At 38.5% G+C, this 17,134-nt stretch overlaps 1 protein-coding gene across 1 annotated transcript in view; it reads right to left on the bottom strand.

The window, feature by feature from the left end:
• Positions 1 to 17,134, bottom strand: part of PPP1R9A (protein phosphatase 1 regulatory subunit 9A) — a 271,034-nt gene that overhangs the window by 50,806 nt on the left and 203,094 nt on the right. Inside the window, 2 exon segments of the mRNA XM_053655080.1 lie at positions 1,554 to 1,607; positions 15,154 to 15,309. Coding sequence (XP_053511055.1) covers positions 1,554 to 1,607; positions 15,154 to 15,309 — 210 coding nt within the window.

The raw sequence follows: 17,134 nt of genomic DNA, 5'->3' as shown, positions 1-17,134 counted from the left end.
TAGTGCTTCATCTGTTTCACATGCCTTTTTTGAGGTTCAAAAGGGTGCTGAATCATTATAAACTATCAATTTTTAAAATCTAAGACATCCCCAAATTATATAGCATTCAACAAATAAAAAAGTGTTTATGCATATTTTAAACTAAATGTATTGCAAAACAGAGTACAAAGTAAATAACAATGAAAAACATTTCAAAATTAAAAATTGTGTTACCAACACGGACATAAAGAGTTGCAGTAAGGTAACCTAATCTATGGATATTATATGCCAATAATAATGATGAGAAAAATACAAAATACTAACTTACAGGATTTCTAAATTAAATGCTTATAGTCAAAAACATAAGCTTTGTTAAAGCACTTACAATCACAGGGGAATCTTCTCCCTAACTGTAACCAACAATTAAAGAAATACTTCTGTTCTTCTATTCTATGCCAAGAAACAATAGCAACTTAAAATGGGACTGGGATTTTACTGCACCCTTTGTTAAGCACTGTTTTGCCCTCAAGTTGTTTATTTACCAACCACTACTAATTAAAAATTATTATTCACAGAGCTTGGCTGATACCATGAATGATATATAGACATGTTTTGACTAACGAGCTACAGAAATATTAGCTACAGAAATACAGAATACCATTTAACCAAAGTAGCCTTGCAAATTCATCTCCATTAAAAACACAAGGAAAAGCTGAAACAAGTGTTTAGTGTGAACAGGAAAACAGATTGTTAGTGGTGGGGAAGGAATTATGTCTTAATTTTTAGAAGATCACAAAAACGATAAAGAATACTGTTTTAAAAGTAATTCAAAAGATACTTTTAAATCTCTGAAATTACATACTTGATAAAACTAGACACAATTTTAGAAACTGATAAGAACCTTACAACTCACCAATAAAATGCCCTTGTGAATCTTGTATTATCTAGAGACTAAAATACGTAAAGCCTTTCATCATGACCTGTTCTTCCCCCAGCAGATTCAAATATGAACTAAATGACTAAAAATTTCCAGTAACATCTGGCACCAACAAGCAATTATTCATATATTATATTAAGCTTCATAATATTTAATTATTAGAAATGGATTTTTTTCTATACAAAATAATTAATGTACTATGTTAAAATACATTGTTTCTGATGAATAAATAAAAAACCAAATGAATACACCTACTTAAAATAAGACAAAGAGAAAGGGATACAGAGTAATCGCTTCTGCCTAAGGAATTAGTGGTCAAAATGTAATTTGGTGTGTGAACCATTAAATATACTCTGAGGGGAAAGGTGAGAGGAAACCCCGTATGTGTAAATATGTAAATACGTATTTGTAAAATGCTGTGCAATTTTCCCTACGGGGCACAGTGCTGCTCACACTCCAGGATGCGTGCTCTTATTCGCAGGTTCCTCTGGGCATCCAACAGTGGAAATGAGTCTGATATTTGCATTCTTTCACGTGTACATGAACCGACCCCTTATTCCTAGGGCGGCATTTATTCATAGCCTCCAAAGTTTAAAAGGTACTGTTCAAACACCATGTGCTGATTGGTGGTGCCTACCTTGGTCTTCAATTTTTGAATCTCTGCTTCTGTAACTGCATGTTTGATTTGCAACTGAAATTTGAAAAGAAAGAAAAATCAGAACTGAGAAAGTGTATCTATAATTTTCAAGCCCCAGCCAATAAAAGAATATCGTGTTACACAGCAGAAACCCCAGGAAAGCACTGCAATGCAGCAGGTTGTAAATTAAAATGTCTAGTGCGTAAAATGACTCACTAGGTACAAAGTAATTATACGGAGGGTCTATGGCCCACACTCCCTAACATCGGATTAAGTTACAAATTTAATTGCTCAGGGACCAAAGGGAAGAAAACACATTTTTTTTGCCCCCCTTTTGCAGCTCTTTATGATTTGAGTGCCAAGGAATTGTTTTCTTGCAGTGCTGTGGATTGAAGCTTCCGCCAGCAAGTCGGGTTAGTGGCAGTGTGAAGATTTGATTCCGAATCTGGAAGAAAGGTGGCGCCGTGGCACCGTGAGTCACTAGGCTGAGCAGCTCTTTGCAGTTCAGGCTTTCTGCAAAGGGATGATGCAGTTCCAGGTCGAAATCCATGTTTATTTTTTAATTGCAAAAAAGGTAGAAGTCTATATTTCCGTCCTTTAAAATACCTACTTATGTTGAGGGCCCGGGGCCACCCAAAGCTACAGCTACAGTTTACCAGCACCAGAGCATCCCCAGCCCCATTTACATTTGTTTTGCTTCACCCCTCCTGCACCCGTTTTATCTGTGAAGGAAGGAGAAAACAAAGTATTCCTTATCCTTCAGGGATAAATAAATACACCAACATTTACGGAAAACAATATGTGGGTTGGCTATCTCCTCTCTGAAATCTTTGGGGCTAGATGATTTTGGAATTCATAATTCTTCCCATTTCTGAAAGGTAGAAAGATGTGTTCTCCATCAATGGCATTTTACCACAGCAGGGTGGGGGAGGAGGCACTCTCTGCTCAGACACGTGAATATTTTTGCATAGGACTATTTCCACTAAGTGAAGTACATAGAAATTGTAAATAATCTCCTGTCAGCTTCAGCCATTTTTGCCCCCAAGTGAGTTTGTCACAAAATTATTTTAGAAATCTGTTGTCAGACCATTTTGGATTTAGGATTGAACAAGAGGGACTGTAAACCTCCAATATTACTGTAATAAAAGAAGTCTAAGGTTTTCTTATCTGAAAAAGGAGTCGGCTGATGGCGGGTTAGAAACGTGAACCTTTGGAGATCACGGTGCCTCAGAAGCCTCGGCTCTCTGATTTGTGACCTGCATCTCCCTGGTTTTTACCTGGCTAGAAGTCAGAATCAGCACAGGTTGATTTAACACCCTTAGATGCCAAGGAATAAAAAGCTCAGCCCTGAGGGCCCCCAAGCTCCTTGCAAAATGCTCTCTCCTTGGTAATTTCAGGGCTCCAGCTCTGTTTCAAGCCCTGGGGGACGACACAGCTGCAGGTCTGATCCTGCTCCCCCTCCCTCGTGACACGTTTAAATCCGATTCTGTCCCCCTCACGGCACTCATCCTGCCCCAGCAGCTCTTGCTGTTTTCACTCTCACTGGTTCTGAGGGGCCTGTGTGTTCTCTCAGTCTCCACAGAGGAAGTACCCCCACCCCGATGACCCACTGGGACCTGACAGTGGCTGACAACCCAGCCTGACACACTCGAGTGGCCTCACTACTGCAGAATCACCTGTCCTCACGCTTCTGGACTCATAGCCTAGAACTGACCTGAACTCATAGTGAACTACTGTTAAAACCAGGACTTGGAACCTTGATCTTTGGTATCTGATCCAGTGCCATTTTCCTTAAAAATAAGGATTAACTCGACAGGCATTTATTAAAGAGCTGTTACATGCGAGCTCGTGTGGAAATAACTGTTTCTCCTTCCAGTAAATATCAGCGTTAACCTACCCTACCAATATAAATTCACAAACTAAAATGGCAAAAGTACTTAGTGGAATTGATACATTATTTATGTATAAACATAAATATATACGTGCATGTACACATATGTACACACACATATGGTTATGAGAAATTCTCTTCCGTGGAGACCTTGCACTTCAGAGTGAATACACTCGGGTACCTAGCAAGTCCAAGTGCCCAGGTGACTCTGGAGAATCTGCGATTATTATCAACGAGAGGATCAACTCCTTTTTCTTTCTACCATGTGCCAAGTGTAAAGAGTCCAACAGGTCCTCAATGTCCATTTTGTTGTTGAGAGTTGTTTAATTATAATGTTGATGAGATACCAAACTTAACTCTTATTTTTTTTGAATAGCCTGTGGTAAGATTGTTCTAATCACACAAGCTTTTGCCCCAATTCCAAGCGCCTATCTGTGAACTGAATTCATCTTGGGCCTATCATGTACCAGTTACATGATACTGGAAGATTACTTAACCTCTCTGACCTTCACGTTCCCCTCCTGTAAAATGCAGTTCCTTATAGGTCTTAACCCTCCTTATTGAAAGATTAAATGAGATAACCCACATAAAGCTTTTACCACAGTGGTTAGCAGAGAATCAGCTTTCTATAAAGTTAGCCAAGATTAAGAAAGAATAATCAGTAGAACTCAAATATAATTACTTCTCAGTTAAAAGTGCTTAATGCTGTAAAAGGTCACACATGAAATAAAACAAACACCTCTGGCTCTATTGGAATAATAGCAAAAAATCAAAAGGGCAGATTTTATAATGAATATGGCAACTCTGGGGAAGTGCCAGATTGTATTTTCTCAGTGGTTAAGTCCCTAAACGGTAACCAAGTACATGGCACACAACTTGCTGAGCTTCTGGATTTTCTTTGTTCAATTACTGTGGCCTCTAGCAAGCTGCTTCGCTGGGCCCCTGTCTCCCGTATGAAGAATGAAAGAGCTGGATGGGAGGAACTACAAGGCCCGAGCAAGTACTGCAGGTGTGACATTCATGCAGTGGAGAGCCTGGAGATGGTTGTCATGGTTGCAGTCTAGAAATTCTTGTCCAAAGCCAGCATTTTTATCCCTGCAAATGCACATGCCAGATTAATCTGATGATGTGTGGGACAAACTTAGGTGAAAACCGTCCAACAGACAGGCTGGTCTTCAGTTACCCCACCCCTCCTATCTCACCGAAATGGGTAACAGAAGAGAACTGAACTCATGAGCAGAACACTGATAAAAGTGTGGAGTGTTCCTAAGTGCAGCCAAATTCTTCAGATACAGGAAGGCAGAATGAAGTGTGTAAATTGAGACATTATTCAGAAGAAGCACAAAAGTTTTCATGCAAAGTATTCTTAGTACTCAGAAGGCCTAAAATTATTGATATGTAATTCTTTTAATCCTGTATAGATATTAAAAAAACTTCTACAAATTCACCAGGATTAACAGCAAAATAAATCAACTGACCTCTTTTGTTTTATAGAGAAAGAAACAGTGTTTCAGTAGCTCCAGTTGCAGAGCTAACAGGGGTCAAAGCCACGTTTTATAAATTTCAGTCCATGGCTTTTTCCACTGACACTAAATTTCATACACGACCCTTTCTTTTTTATCATTTCCTTTAGCACTGCAAATGAATCTGTGAGGGAAGCAAGCCGGGCACTGTTGCTCTCATGGATCACGTGGAGGAGGAGGCTCAGAGGAGTCACATGGCTTCTCCAAGTTCTAGCACCTGCAGGGGGTCTGATGCCCCTGGCCCTCTTCTTCCCCTCGCTACTCCTTCATCTGAACCAGCTCTGGATGCGTTTTTCACTGAAGCCTCACAAAAACCCCGAGGCTTATGTCATGGTTGTCACCTCCCACAAGAGAAAGGATTGCTCTGTCTGGAAGCCACGGACACTCACTCGTGCTGGTCTCTGAGCATTCTGACACTGAATACACAGTGGTGCCCAGCCAGCTGCTGCTATTACTTATGGAACTCTGGAAGAAATACCTGCCTCCGTATTCAACCAGCATTTACTGAAGGAGACTATGTGCCGGGTGCTGTACTACTCACTCAGGATTTAAGAACGTTGACATTGACTCAACCTTTAAGACACTTAATTACAGGGAGGTTAATAAACACCATCTCCTGAGAATAGTTCCCAGATCGTCCCAAGGGAAACCCCAGGAAAACCTGCTCCTAGATGGCCTGATTAATCTATTATTTCTATAACCAGGTCACATGACCTTTGACTTTGGCCTATTTGTTATGTCTCCAACTCCAGACCCCACTTTCCAGGCAAACTAGGCACAATGGACCTGAGATACCTCCATGAAGAAGAGAAAATCGCTCTTCAAAGACGTGAAGCCACTCGACAGGAGAAGCACAATTGGTAACAGATTAAGTTTTCTTATTCTAGAGCAGTTCTCCTTCATGTCCAATAACCTTTCCAGAGTCAGGTCCAAGGGTTTGCACATCACCCCGAGACTGGTCCTGCTGACTCACTACAGGCCGAGGAGGGCAACAGGATTGGTTCACAGAAACAGAGCATGAATAACCTGTTGGGACTTTTGGCCTTCAGAGAATCTGGGATTGGACAAAAGAACTGGGAAGGAAGGGTATAAGCGAAATCACAGGTCAGTGTGTTTCAACTTACAAGACCAGTCTCTTTCATCTCTTCTGTCATCTTGAACATGAATGCCACAGAGAACCACCCCAGGATTACAGAACACATAAACATTCGCATTCCTACAGAGAACAGTGGCTCTCATGTAACAGTCTGCACGTGTACCTGCTGGGTATACTTTGTCTATTTCTCTCAACAAGATGAATATGTACTGCTATCACTGATTCAGTATAATACAAATGTAACTGCACTGGACAGAGAAACATCCTTATAAATTAACATAAATAATATGATTGAACTTTTGCATTGTCTTCACTTATCTTGCAGAAGCATGGGAAACATAATTTTTTGAGTGAAAAATATTATCTTTGCAGCTAAGATTTTAGGAGAGTTTTGGCAGTGGAGATTCTGCAGTCACATTAAGAACAACATTCTCGGCCCTTATGTTAGAACAAAATAGTAACTGGTATACTTTAAGAAGGCCTTTTGGCATTGAAATGACAATTTTGACAATCATCTTCGGGATTATTTGGAGTCTGTCTTACCCACGACAGTGTAAGCCCCGCAGAAGAAGGAATCAGAGCTGTTTTTGCCTCTCCTTTGGTGCTGTTAAAGTGAAGCTAAGCTATTGTTCTTTATAACTTCGGCTCCAAGCCTTACATATGGAACCTATCTGTCCATGAGCAAAACTGTTATTCTCGGGGAAGAGTTTATGCAGAATTCACCGAACCTGGCTGACAATCCGATCTGAATGACGACACTAATTCTAGTGCACGTGGCACAGGGGAGGTGCTCCGAGAAAGTCACTCAGTAGGAACGCATCAGCTGGTGATTAACGGTGAAGGTGCTGGATGTAGGTGACGGCCCATAATTACGTAATTACGGTCCTTTTGTAGACAAATATTTGTTTACTGCTAGGTAAGTAACATTTATAGCTTCTCTATATGTTAATGCAAAGTTCCATAAAGAAAAGTTTATTTTACTATCTTAATGCATTCGTACCTTTTTTAGATTATTTTTGTAGTCATTATGACTTAAGTAAAATAATCCTTTTTTTACACTTGATTTTTTTCCCCTTAAGATGGACACAGCCCTGTCTTTATGGGGTGCTGAGGAGCGGGGAGGGCCAGAAATACTGGGTGGACAGTTTAAATGCCTGGTCTTCAGTTTCTGATGCAGCCTCTTCCTACTTCCCACTAAATCTTCAGTGTAGTCACATTAAAAAAAGCAAATGGACACTATAACTGTTAACTGAAATATGAAAAAATCATGAAGTTGAATCAAGAAAAAACAATCCAAGCTCTACTTCAAAGACAGAGATGCCACCCTTACTGACTGCGTTACTTTTCTTTTAAAATTTTATTTATTTTTAGAAAGGGGAAGGGAGGGAGAAAGAGAGGGAGAGAAACATCACTGTGTAGTTGCCTCTTGGACACCCCCTACTGGGGACCTGGCCCAAAACCCAGGCATGTGCCCTGACAGGGACTCAAACTGGTGACCGTTTGGTTCGCAGGCTGGCACTCAGTCCACTGAGCCACACCAGCCAGGGTCTCAGTGACTGCTTTAGATCTCGAGTCTGTCCAGTGAGGATGTTGGACAACATCTACTGTCCTTCCCAGGACCTGGCCTCCGACGGGGCTCTCCGACTGTCTCAGTGTTCCAGAGTCACTCAGGAAGCAACTAACCAGAACAGAATAAAACTGCAGGAAGTTGGCTGACAGTGCCGTGTTGCATACTTGTAGCTGCAGACCCCACAGTAGAGCAATATAGACGGGTGGTCACAGTAGTTGCTTCGATAGCAGGGAATAATCTTTTTTTTCCTCTTTAACTTTGAAAACTAAGTGGCGAATTCTGGAAATCTCTCACCTTAGTACAGAGAAGTGTATTCTATTACTAGACTGGAAGCTGGACACATAGATAAGTCCCCTCATGGAAGTTCGTAATCACACACATGAATAACTGCTGGCTAACATCAAATGCAAAGGTTTCTTTGGCCTCGTTTCAAGATAAATAAAAGAGAAATAGGCGTCTAATACCTTCAAATCAAGGTAAAAACAGTATCAACTTGAAAATTCAAATAAGCAAACCTGTGAAAATTATGTATTCCATAGTAAAAAAGATACCTTAAGGTAACTATAAAATACCAGGATGGAGAGAAAGTGAATAAGCCTAAGTGAATAAGCCTTACTAAATTGATGACGAGTAAGGAAACTAAAAATGTAATAAAGAATTAAGTCATGTTAAGGGGCTGAAGAGCAAAAATGAATTTGAAGTCAAAAGCATATTTAATGCTACAGAAAATGAAATCACTGATATGAGAGGACGCATTTGAGAACAATCTCAGACGTCAAAACAATAGAGAATGGAATAAAATGTGAAAAAGATAATAATGACACTGTTTCTGGAAAAAGAAACACAGAGAGCTGAGACTGAGTGAGCTGAGACTGTAACTGTTTGTTGCACATGTTTCACAAAGGTAACTCAAAACAAAAGATGTGGCAATTAAATCTTAACAACAATCCTGTCTTAGAAACCAAGATTGTATTAAAAACTTTTATATGAAACATTCAAATGGTATTGCTCTGTTCCTAATTTTGAAAATTATAGATGGAGAAACCACTTTTTAAAAACTTGAAGATAATTTTTAGCAAAAACCAATAAACATAAAAGAAATGTAAAACATAAAATGAGATGAGCTCAATTAGACCTTGAATAATTAAACAATAAATTTAAATTGCTAGATTTTCTTAGATTCCAAGATGGTATTTCTTAAATTTGCAATAAAACAAAGTGCTACAATTAGGTTTATGTTAAAAGCGGGCACACACATATACGCTAGTGTGTTTATCCAGAAATTACAAACAAGTAGCAGATTATTAACTGCTCTATAATTAATTATCAGACAAGGGATAATTAAAAATTTTTAAGTCATATTTTATGTGCTTTCAACATAATATTGAAATAGATAATCAAAACTGTTAGACACAAAAAACTTGAGGTGTAATTTTACTAAATGGCTCTGTTTATTAAGTAGTAAAAGTTAATAAGGATACAGAAGGTATAAAATACATATCACTTTTTTCATAAATACCCATATTAATCTATAATAAAAATACTACCTTAGCCCTGGCTGGTGTAGCTCAGTGGATTGAGCACGGGCCTGAGAACCACACGATCGTGGTTCGATTCCCAGTCAGGGCACATGCCTGGGTTGCAGGACAGTTCCCAGCAGGGGACTCACTAGAGGCAACCATATATTGATATTTCTCTCCTTCTCTCCTTCCCTTCCCCTCTAAAAATAAATAAATTAATTAATTAAATAATTTATTTAAAAAAATACTACCTTAAAAATCAAAACTTGTAAAACAATGTTATCTGCTCACAAGAAAACTTTACATTAATGCAAAAAATTACAAATTAAAAACTGTTTCCTCAATTATTCAAGGCGAAGAGAAAATGAAAATGGTAAATATGTAAAATATAGACTAATTGCGAAATGATGACAAGAATGCATATTTGAACTGAAATGAAAGATGTGGCCAAAGGCCTAATCAGAGAGAGATTCATAGTGGTAAGTGCTTTTGTGTTTAAAAAATAAAGTGTTACAATAAGTTAAGTGTTTACTGCAAGAAGTTGGAATAAAAGAAGGTGAACATTCCTAAGTATAATAGGATAATGGAATTCAAAAAATAAAGGTAGAAATGACTAAATTAGGTAGGGGAAAACTTCCAGTTTAGTACAACATGGCAAGCTAACAAAAGGTATTTACCGCCTCTCCTGAATTCAACTTCAGAGATGCCAAAAAAGAAAGGAAGGAACACGGATGGGCTTCAGGGTCCCACTGATCAACTCACAGAACAAACTTGTGAGAAACTCTAAGACACAGAACACAGACGTTTCTAGATGTTTGGGAGCAAAAATGCGGATTTGAAGTAGAAAAATGTCAGCAACCAGGAATGGGAGTCAGGATTCTAATTAATCTATCACCTTCCACAGGTGTGCCAGGTAAGCCTGCACCTGGAGCTAAATCAGGGCCAGCCCACTGCGACACCCTGAAGTTTGGGCGATCCTGGCCACTGAGTGGATCTCAGTTCCATGCGGTGAGACAGCAGCGCCAGAACAATGGTGAACTAGCATCAGGGCAGCACTGCAACCCCATGCGAGGTGGAAGAGAAGCACAGGTGAGGAGGAACTATTTATTTTGTAAAAGGCATAGCTCTAAATATATTTAACTAAAACTCCTAAAATATGAAACAATAAAATTGGAGGGGAGAGGCAGATGAGAGTATGCCATGGCTATTATTTTGTTAAATGGTAACAACATGGCTATTGATCTGTTTTCCTTATTGCTGGGAGAAAGTAACTCCAGGCTGAGTCAAAGTTACTCAAGGGAAATCTCTAGAAAAATAGAGTAAAATGTTTAACTTTTAAACAGCAGATGAAAATTTTCTGTATCTAATGACAAGTAAAAACAGTAAGAAAGCATGAAAATTATAAAATAGAACACAAGTCAGCAGACTTAAGTTCTAATATTAAAGTGGCCAAAGTAAATATAAATGGGTTAAATTCACCAATTAAGGACAAGACTCCCAGGGTCCTAAAAAGGTAAGATTTAGGAACAGGTTGACTAAATAAAACACATTTGGATAAAAGGATACAGAATGGCTAAAAACAAACAAAAAATAGAGAAAATAGACGCTATGAAGCAAAAAAGGGGGCAGTGTTGAATTTTTACTATCAGATAAAATTGAATTTGCAGTAAAATACATCATAAGCTTTAAGAGATGTGTTACAGTAAATTAAGAAGTTCTACTGATCCTGAACACTTATGTGGATAACAATTAAGATTTAAAATATATAAAACTAAAATTGATAGAATTACAGGAAAAACACCTGTAGCTTTTGATTTAATAATATGCTTTTAAGAATTAGTTGATAGGATAACATGTAAGCTGTGCTATGGAAAATGTGTATTTATATTGTTAATCTTTTAAAAATAGTTTATTTTTATAGTATTTGCCCATCACCATTTATCCTCTCTTCTACCTCCGCCCCAAACCCACCATCACCACACCACTGTCCGTGTCCACAAGAGTCTTACATAAATGAAAAACGTATGTAAATTTCATATCCAAATACAGAATGAGAGTGCTTTTGCATATGTGAGGAATATTTAAACACACTCATTTATGCATTAAGCTGCAAAAATCTTGAAAATTCTAAACAGCTTTCATATGGAATATCTTTTCTGACCAGAGTGTAATAAAGTTAGAATCCAATAACCAAAGGGTAACAAAATAAAGGTCCATATGCCTAGAAAGTAAAATATGTCACTAATAAATTTTGTTAAAGATGAAATCCGAAGAGAAAATAGATGTAAGTGACAACGACATCCTAAAGGCAAAAACTGTGACATGCAGCTAAAGAAATATCCAGAAAAAATTATGGCTTTACATAGAGTGCAAGAGTTATCAAATAATAAATGTAGTAAACATAACTAATTAATGCCAATAAAAAAAGGAAGGATGAAAAATAAAGATATTGGTAGGAAATGATAAAATAAGTATTTTTTAATTAAAAAAATAGGAATGTAAAAAATAACATTACAGATAAAATTCCAGGAAAAAACTGAAAAATAAAAATATTAAAATAAAGAAAAGAAAGAAGAAATAAGGAAACTAATTATAGATATTAAAAGTTTTAATACTTTAAAATTACCCTATAAAATATAAGTTCATAAATACAAACACACAGGAAATATATGAGAAATGTATTCTTGAGAAATGCAAATACAGAGTCCAGCACAATTAACATCTCCCCCTCTTTTTTTTTTTTTACAAAATCTTTTATTGCAAAATCTTAAGCATGTCATTCTGTAACATAACAATATTACACTCAAGCATGCCATATGACATTTTAGGTAAAGTGTTCAAATTAAAGCATAAATTATTATACCATGTTATAACCCTACCAACCACACTGAAGCAGGCCTTACTTCTGCTGGACCCCGTATATCAAAACTGGCCCGTGAAAAACTTGAAAATCGGAATAGAGTAACAGCTACTATAAAAGGTATTTAAACCCTTCCTCCACAAAGGCAGAGATGGTTTCATAGCTGAGTAATGAACGACAAACTTTCAGGGAACGGTAATTTCTACCTTATGCAAGTCATTAAGTCCCTCTTATTAAAGTTGTTTCTGAAAATAGAAAAATAATGAAACCTTGTTAACTTATATCAAAGCTAATGTAACCTTCGTGGCAGATGAGTAACACACTATTTAAGATTTCCTGTTACATGCAGATGGACGCTTCTATGTGACTGATAAGAAGGCTATAAAATTCTAGAGATCAGAAGAAGAATTGACTTAAAGAGCTATATTCCATAAGTTTGTACTAAAAGAGTCAATGTGATAAAAATGCCAATTTTCTGCAAATTAATTTACTAATTTAATATAATTACAATAAAAATTACAAAGAAGTTTTTTCCAAGGAGATTAATAAAGTAATATGTTTTCCTGAGTAAGTTGAAAAATAATTTCTGAAGTTAGATAGATATGATTTATTCCATCAGTGTTTAATATATATTCATATGATATTTCAGCAAAGAATGAGGAAATGGAACAGAATATGAAGATCAAAAGCAGTCCAGAGTGTAAAAAACACAAATTTTGTATCTAGTAATGCTGGCCCTCTAACCAGAGGGAAATGGGTAAATGAGCACTTAATATAAGGGCTAGCTGTCTTGTTAACTATTTGAAGAAAAATTAAGTTAAGGTACCTTTTTTGTTGTATACTAAAACATTCCGGTATATTCCTGATGACATTCACTCACTAAATATGTGACCTCTATTTGCCAAGGACTGTGCAAAGACTGAGGATGAGACAGCAAGTGGAACAGAGGAGCTGAAGGTCTACCAGGGAAGACACAGACCAGGCCAAGAGCAGGGCTCACTGAGATCATGTCAGTCTGAAGTCCTCTTCCAAATGGTGTGACCTGTACTTTTGCTTGAGATACTGTAATTAAGAGAACTCTCTGTGATATGAGACTCTGTACAGATTCCAATACAGTGTGACTATCCACCCTCTCCCCAGGTTTTGTGCATATCCTTATGAAAAACAGCTGGGTTATAGAGTATTTGGACACGTGTGTTAACCACATGCAGAAATGTAAAACTGTGACATGGGCACTGTGTAAGAGGCTGGGTAGGAGTGCCACACAGCTGCTACTTGGGGAAATCTCCTGAATATGTTAATGTTACCGATAAAACAAAAGAAAATCAGTAAATTAGAAGTGAAATGACGTGGCATTTGTTCTTAAAGTGGGGACAAACCTCCAATTCTTTAAAACCAAAATCAAAAGAAAACTACAGATTCAGTTATGCAGGCTAACGGCAAATCAGCTCTGCATACAGAATGGGCCCAAAGCACGAGGCAGCCTCCAGCCAGGCCTGCGACCACGTTCTGTGAACGGTCAGACAGCAAGTAATTTAGGATTTGCAGACACATGGTCCCTCTACCACCATTCAACTTTGCTGTTGCTGCATGAAAGCAGCCACAAACAATAAATAAATGGATGTCCATGGCTATGTTTGAATAAAACTTTATCTACAAAAAAGGCAGTGGGTTAGGTCTAGGCGATGGGTTATTGTTTGCTGGCCCTTGGTCTAGATCATGCAGTTGTCTATGTGATGGTGTACTCTTCAAATAATATTTATGGAGCACTGAGTCCTTGGCTCAATTTAGAAAATGAAGGATAGAACTTTCCACATAGTATTTCGGCATTTAGATTTCAGCTTCCATAAAAGAATGTGGACCCTACTTCCAGCTCAGTTTATCCACGAAACAACAGGGGCCATACTCACCTGGCAACATGAACGAGTTATACTATAGGCTTCTGCCAGGCCCTGGTCTCATAAGTGTACACTTGTCATAGGAATTAAAAAGGTAAGTCAACATATTAGGCATGTTAAGTATAATATCAGACTATAAATCTGACCTATTTATGACACATCAAAATTAGATATTATAAGTTAAGTTAGAAATCACAAATCTGCAATTACCAATCTTGTTTTCCATGGATAGGACATTTTTTCCCCCAATGCAGTCAAGTCCCTAACAGACCTGAAACCACAGAACAGTGGTTTCCCAGCCTCAGTGCATCAAGGCTATTGGGGGAAGGCTGTAAATAATAGCACGCTTGTCTTCCGCCGTGGAGGATGTCCCCTGCAACAACGAAGAATAAACTGCCTGCGGCCCCACTCATCACGAGGAGTTTGTGGTCATCTGCATGTGCCCCTCATGACCTATTCTTGGTCTTTTCTGACAACTCTTGCCTCGAGAGCACTGACCTCTCCAGAATTCGAGACCAGGTCTCCCAGACTGCCCTGCAGGCCTTGACCACTGGGAGACATCAGCAGGAACAGAGAAGGGTCTGGGTATACATCACCCTTGACCCGTTGGTGTAGTTTTTACAGTGGCTACAACTTACAAAGCTGCCGATGTTGAATGGCCCTCCTTCAGGAAGGTCATCTCTCTCTTCACCATTAAGCCAAAGACGGTAACCATGGCTGGCCGCTGCCAGGCCTGTGCACTTCACCGTCTACTAACTCTGTTCGAAGTTCATTCACTGAACTTTCTTCAATTAAACCATTTGGTTATGTCATCTGACTCTGTTGGGACCTTGTCTACTTTAGGAAAAGAAAAGAAAAAACTGTTTTAGAAATCACTGCCTTAAAGGAAAGCTTATTGCCAGGTCCCAAACTTCTGAAAAAAAAAAACAAAAAAAAAACCCTGGAAAAATATGAACTGAACTTACCATGAGAAGTGCACATTTAAGTTATCACTTGAAATTACGTAACAGACAAGTTGTAAGTTCTCACTACACAAGTAAAGTAACAAACATCTAAGTTAATGATGGTGGAATAAGATCCCCTTAAATTTTACCTTGAAATTCAATGTGACTCAGGGCAATCCATTATTAAAAAGCTCTATTTCACAAACTGATTATTCTTACTACATTTCTCAAACAAAAATATATACTTAACAATGAAATGGACAGGCACTGAAAAACACCTTGCAGAGCAGAGGCTCACCTCTTTGAACTTGTGGCTGAGCTTGGCTGTGTCCAGGTCCGACGGGGAGAACATGTCCTCGTTCTCAGGCAGCTCAAAGACTTCAATGGCCATGTCACCGCCAGGAAGGACAGGTCCTACCTCATCCTCCTCTTCGTCTGTGGCATATTCCCCTGTCTGAAAGGAAGGGGATTTCAGAAATCTGGCTGTCCTTACCCCAGGTGGAGATGGGCTATTTGGGAATATGTCACAAAGAGAAATAAAACATCACCAAATTGTAAAAGTGTAAGTGGGCTTTCAAGCCAAGCATGCCTAATGCAGCCAGTGTTATAAACAGATGTTAGTTCACACACTCAAAGGGACATGTACACGCGTGTACAAGCGCATTTCTAAAACTCTAATAGCGTCAGTGGCGTCTTTAGTATAGCGACAAACATTTTCAATCTAAGTATTTGATGGTTTTATTAAATAAAATTACATTGCTAACAAAAACAATTCCTTGAAATTCTCACCACCTGTGTGAGTAAGTCACCTGGTACTGGGGGCAGGGAAGAAGGAAAGGGAGGTCAAAAGACTCACAGAGTTGGCAGGGACCTCAATTACGCCCTGCAAAAGCTTAGCAGATTACGTCACCTAAGTTTTAGAGTTCAGTCAGTTCTGTTTCACTCATTTGTTTAACTGGTGTGGTTAACTAGTGACCTAAAGGGTAATCCAATGGTTTCTAAAGTAACATCCCACACGGGTGTATTGCCTTCCTGTGGAGGACTTTGATAAAGCTCAATATCTCACCAATGCTTAAAAAAAAAATCATGTATTCTAGATCACCAGTTTTTCTTGAGAAAGCCAATGATCTGGCAGTATGATAATAATGTCATGGTAATAACTGGCCCTGGTCAGCAGTGGCTGCCCCTTCTGGGGGGGCACCACGACTTCTGCAACTCCGCATTATCCTATGCCATTGGGGTCCCCCTTTCATGATACTTGCAGGGCCCCGAAAGCGTCTGAGTCTATAACCCCTGAGATAAACGTTCCTCCTGACCACTAACCTCCTTAACATTATTAGGAGGTGGCTCTGCTCCTGGCAGCACCAGGCTATGAGATGCTAATCAAAATAACTGTTTCAAATCTACACCTTATGATGCAACGTAAAGATAGATCACTGATTCACAGGGTTGAAAAAACTAAGTTCATTTAATTCATCTTTGTTCCTTCAGGTAGTTTGATCTAATACATAAAACAGATAAGAATTCATATTGCCTTAAAAACTTTCATAAACAGTATACTGAGTGATCTATTTCTTTGATTAAATAGGCTTAGCATCTGATTGCTGTTTTTTCTTTTGATTCTGTACTATGTTCTTACTAAGGCTGAAACTCTTATTTCTTGTCCCATGTTTGCATATGAAGGAAATACCATCATTAACCTCGATGTAATAACTCCTCATGTCTGGAAGACCATTATTAAATTGCCCTTCTGACTTTTCCTTTTCAAGCAAACCAATTCTAGTTCTCTCACAGGTCTCATTCTCTGCGATTCTGGATTCTGATTCTCTGAAAGTTCCCCTCATTTTTCTTAAATCATAGGGCCCAGCAGTAGACATGATTTCTATGTGACATGAGATCTAGTAGACATGACAAACAAACTGCCCTGGCATTCTTCAGGCTCTGCTTCCCGAGATGATTATCATGAAGACTTTGACTTCGGTGGTATTTGTGTATAATTGCATCTGGAAGTCCAGGGCTCTTTAGAAACCAGTTCAAACAACGTCCAAGCTATAACAATACCGTCCCAAGTGTCCTTGGCACTGACTGGGGAAGGTAGCAAAACAGTGAGGGCTGGATGGTTCCAGACAGCTTTCATTTGTTGGTATGATTAGATCTTCCATATCTTAAAAGAACTCTGATTCCGGATTTGATTCTTTTTTGTGGTATTCTGTAAATTAATTCATTTCCTACTTACACATACAGCAAGGTCTGTCTGGAAAAAGTCCAGCCATTGCTAA

Source organism: Artibeus jamaicensis, unplaced genomic scaffold (genome assembly GCF_021234435.1).
Source record: "Artibeus jamaicensis isolate MK-2021 breed Jamaican fruit bat unplaced genomic scaffold, CSHL_Jam_final contig_923, whole genome shotgun sequence".
Taxonomy (NCBI): domain Eukaryota; kingdom Metazoa; phylum Chordata; class Mammalia; order Chiroptera; family Phyllostomidae; genus Artibeus; species Artibeus jamaicensis.
The sequence above is the reverse complement of the archived record's forward strand: the minus strand, read 5'-3'. Positions and strand labels throughout refer to the sequence as shown.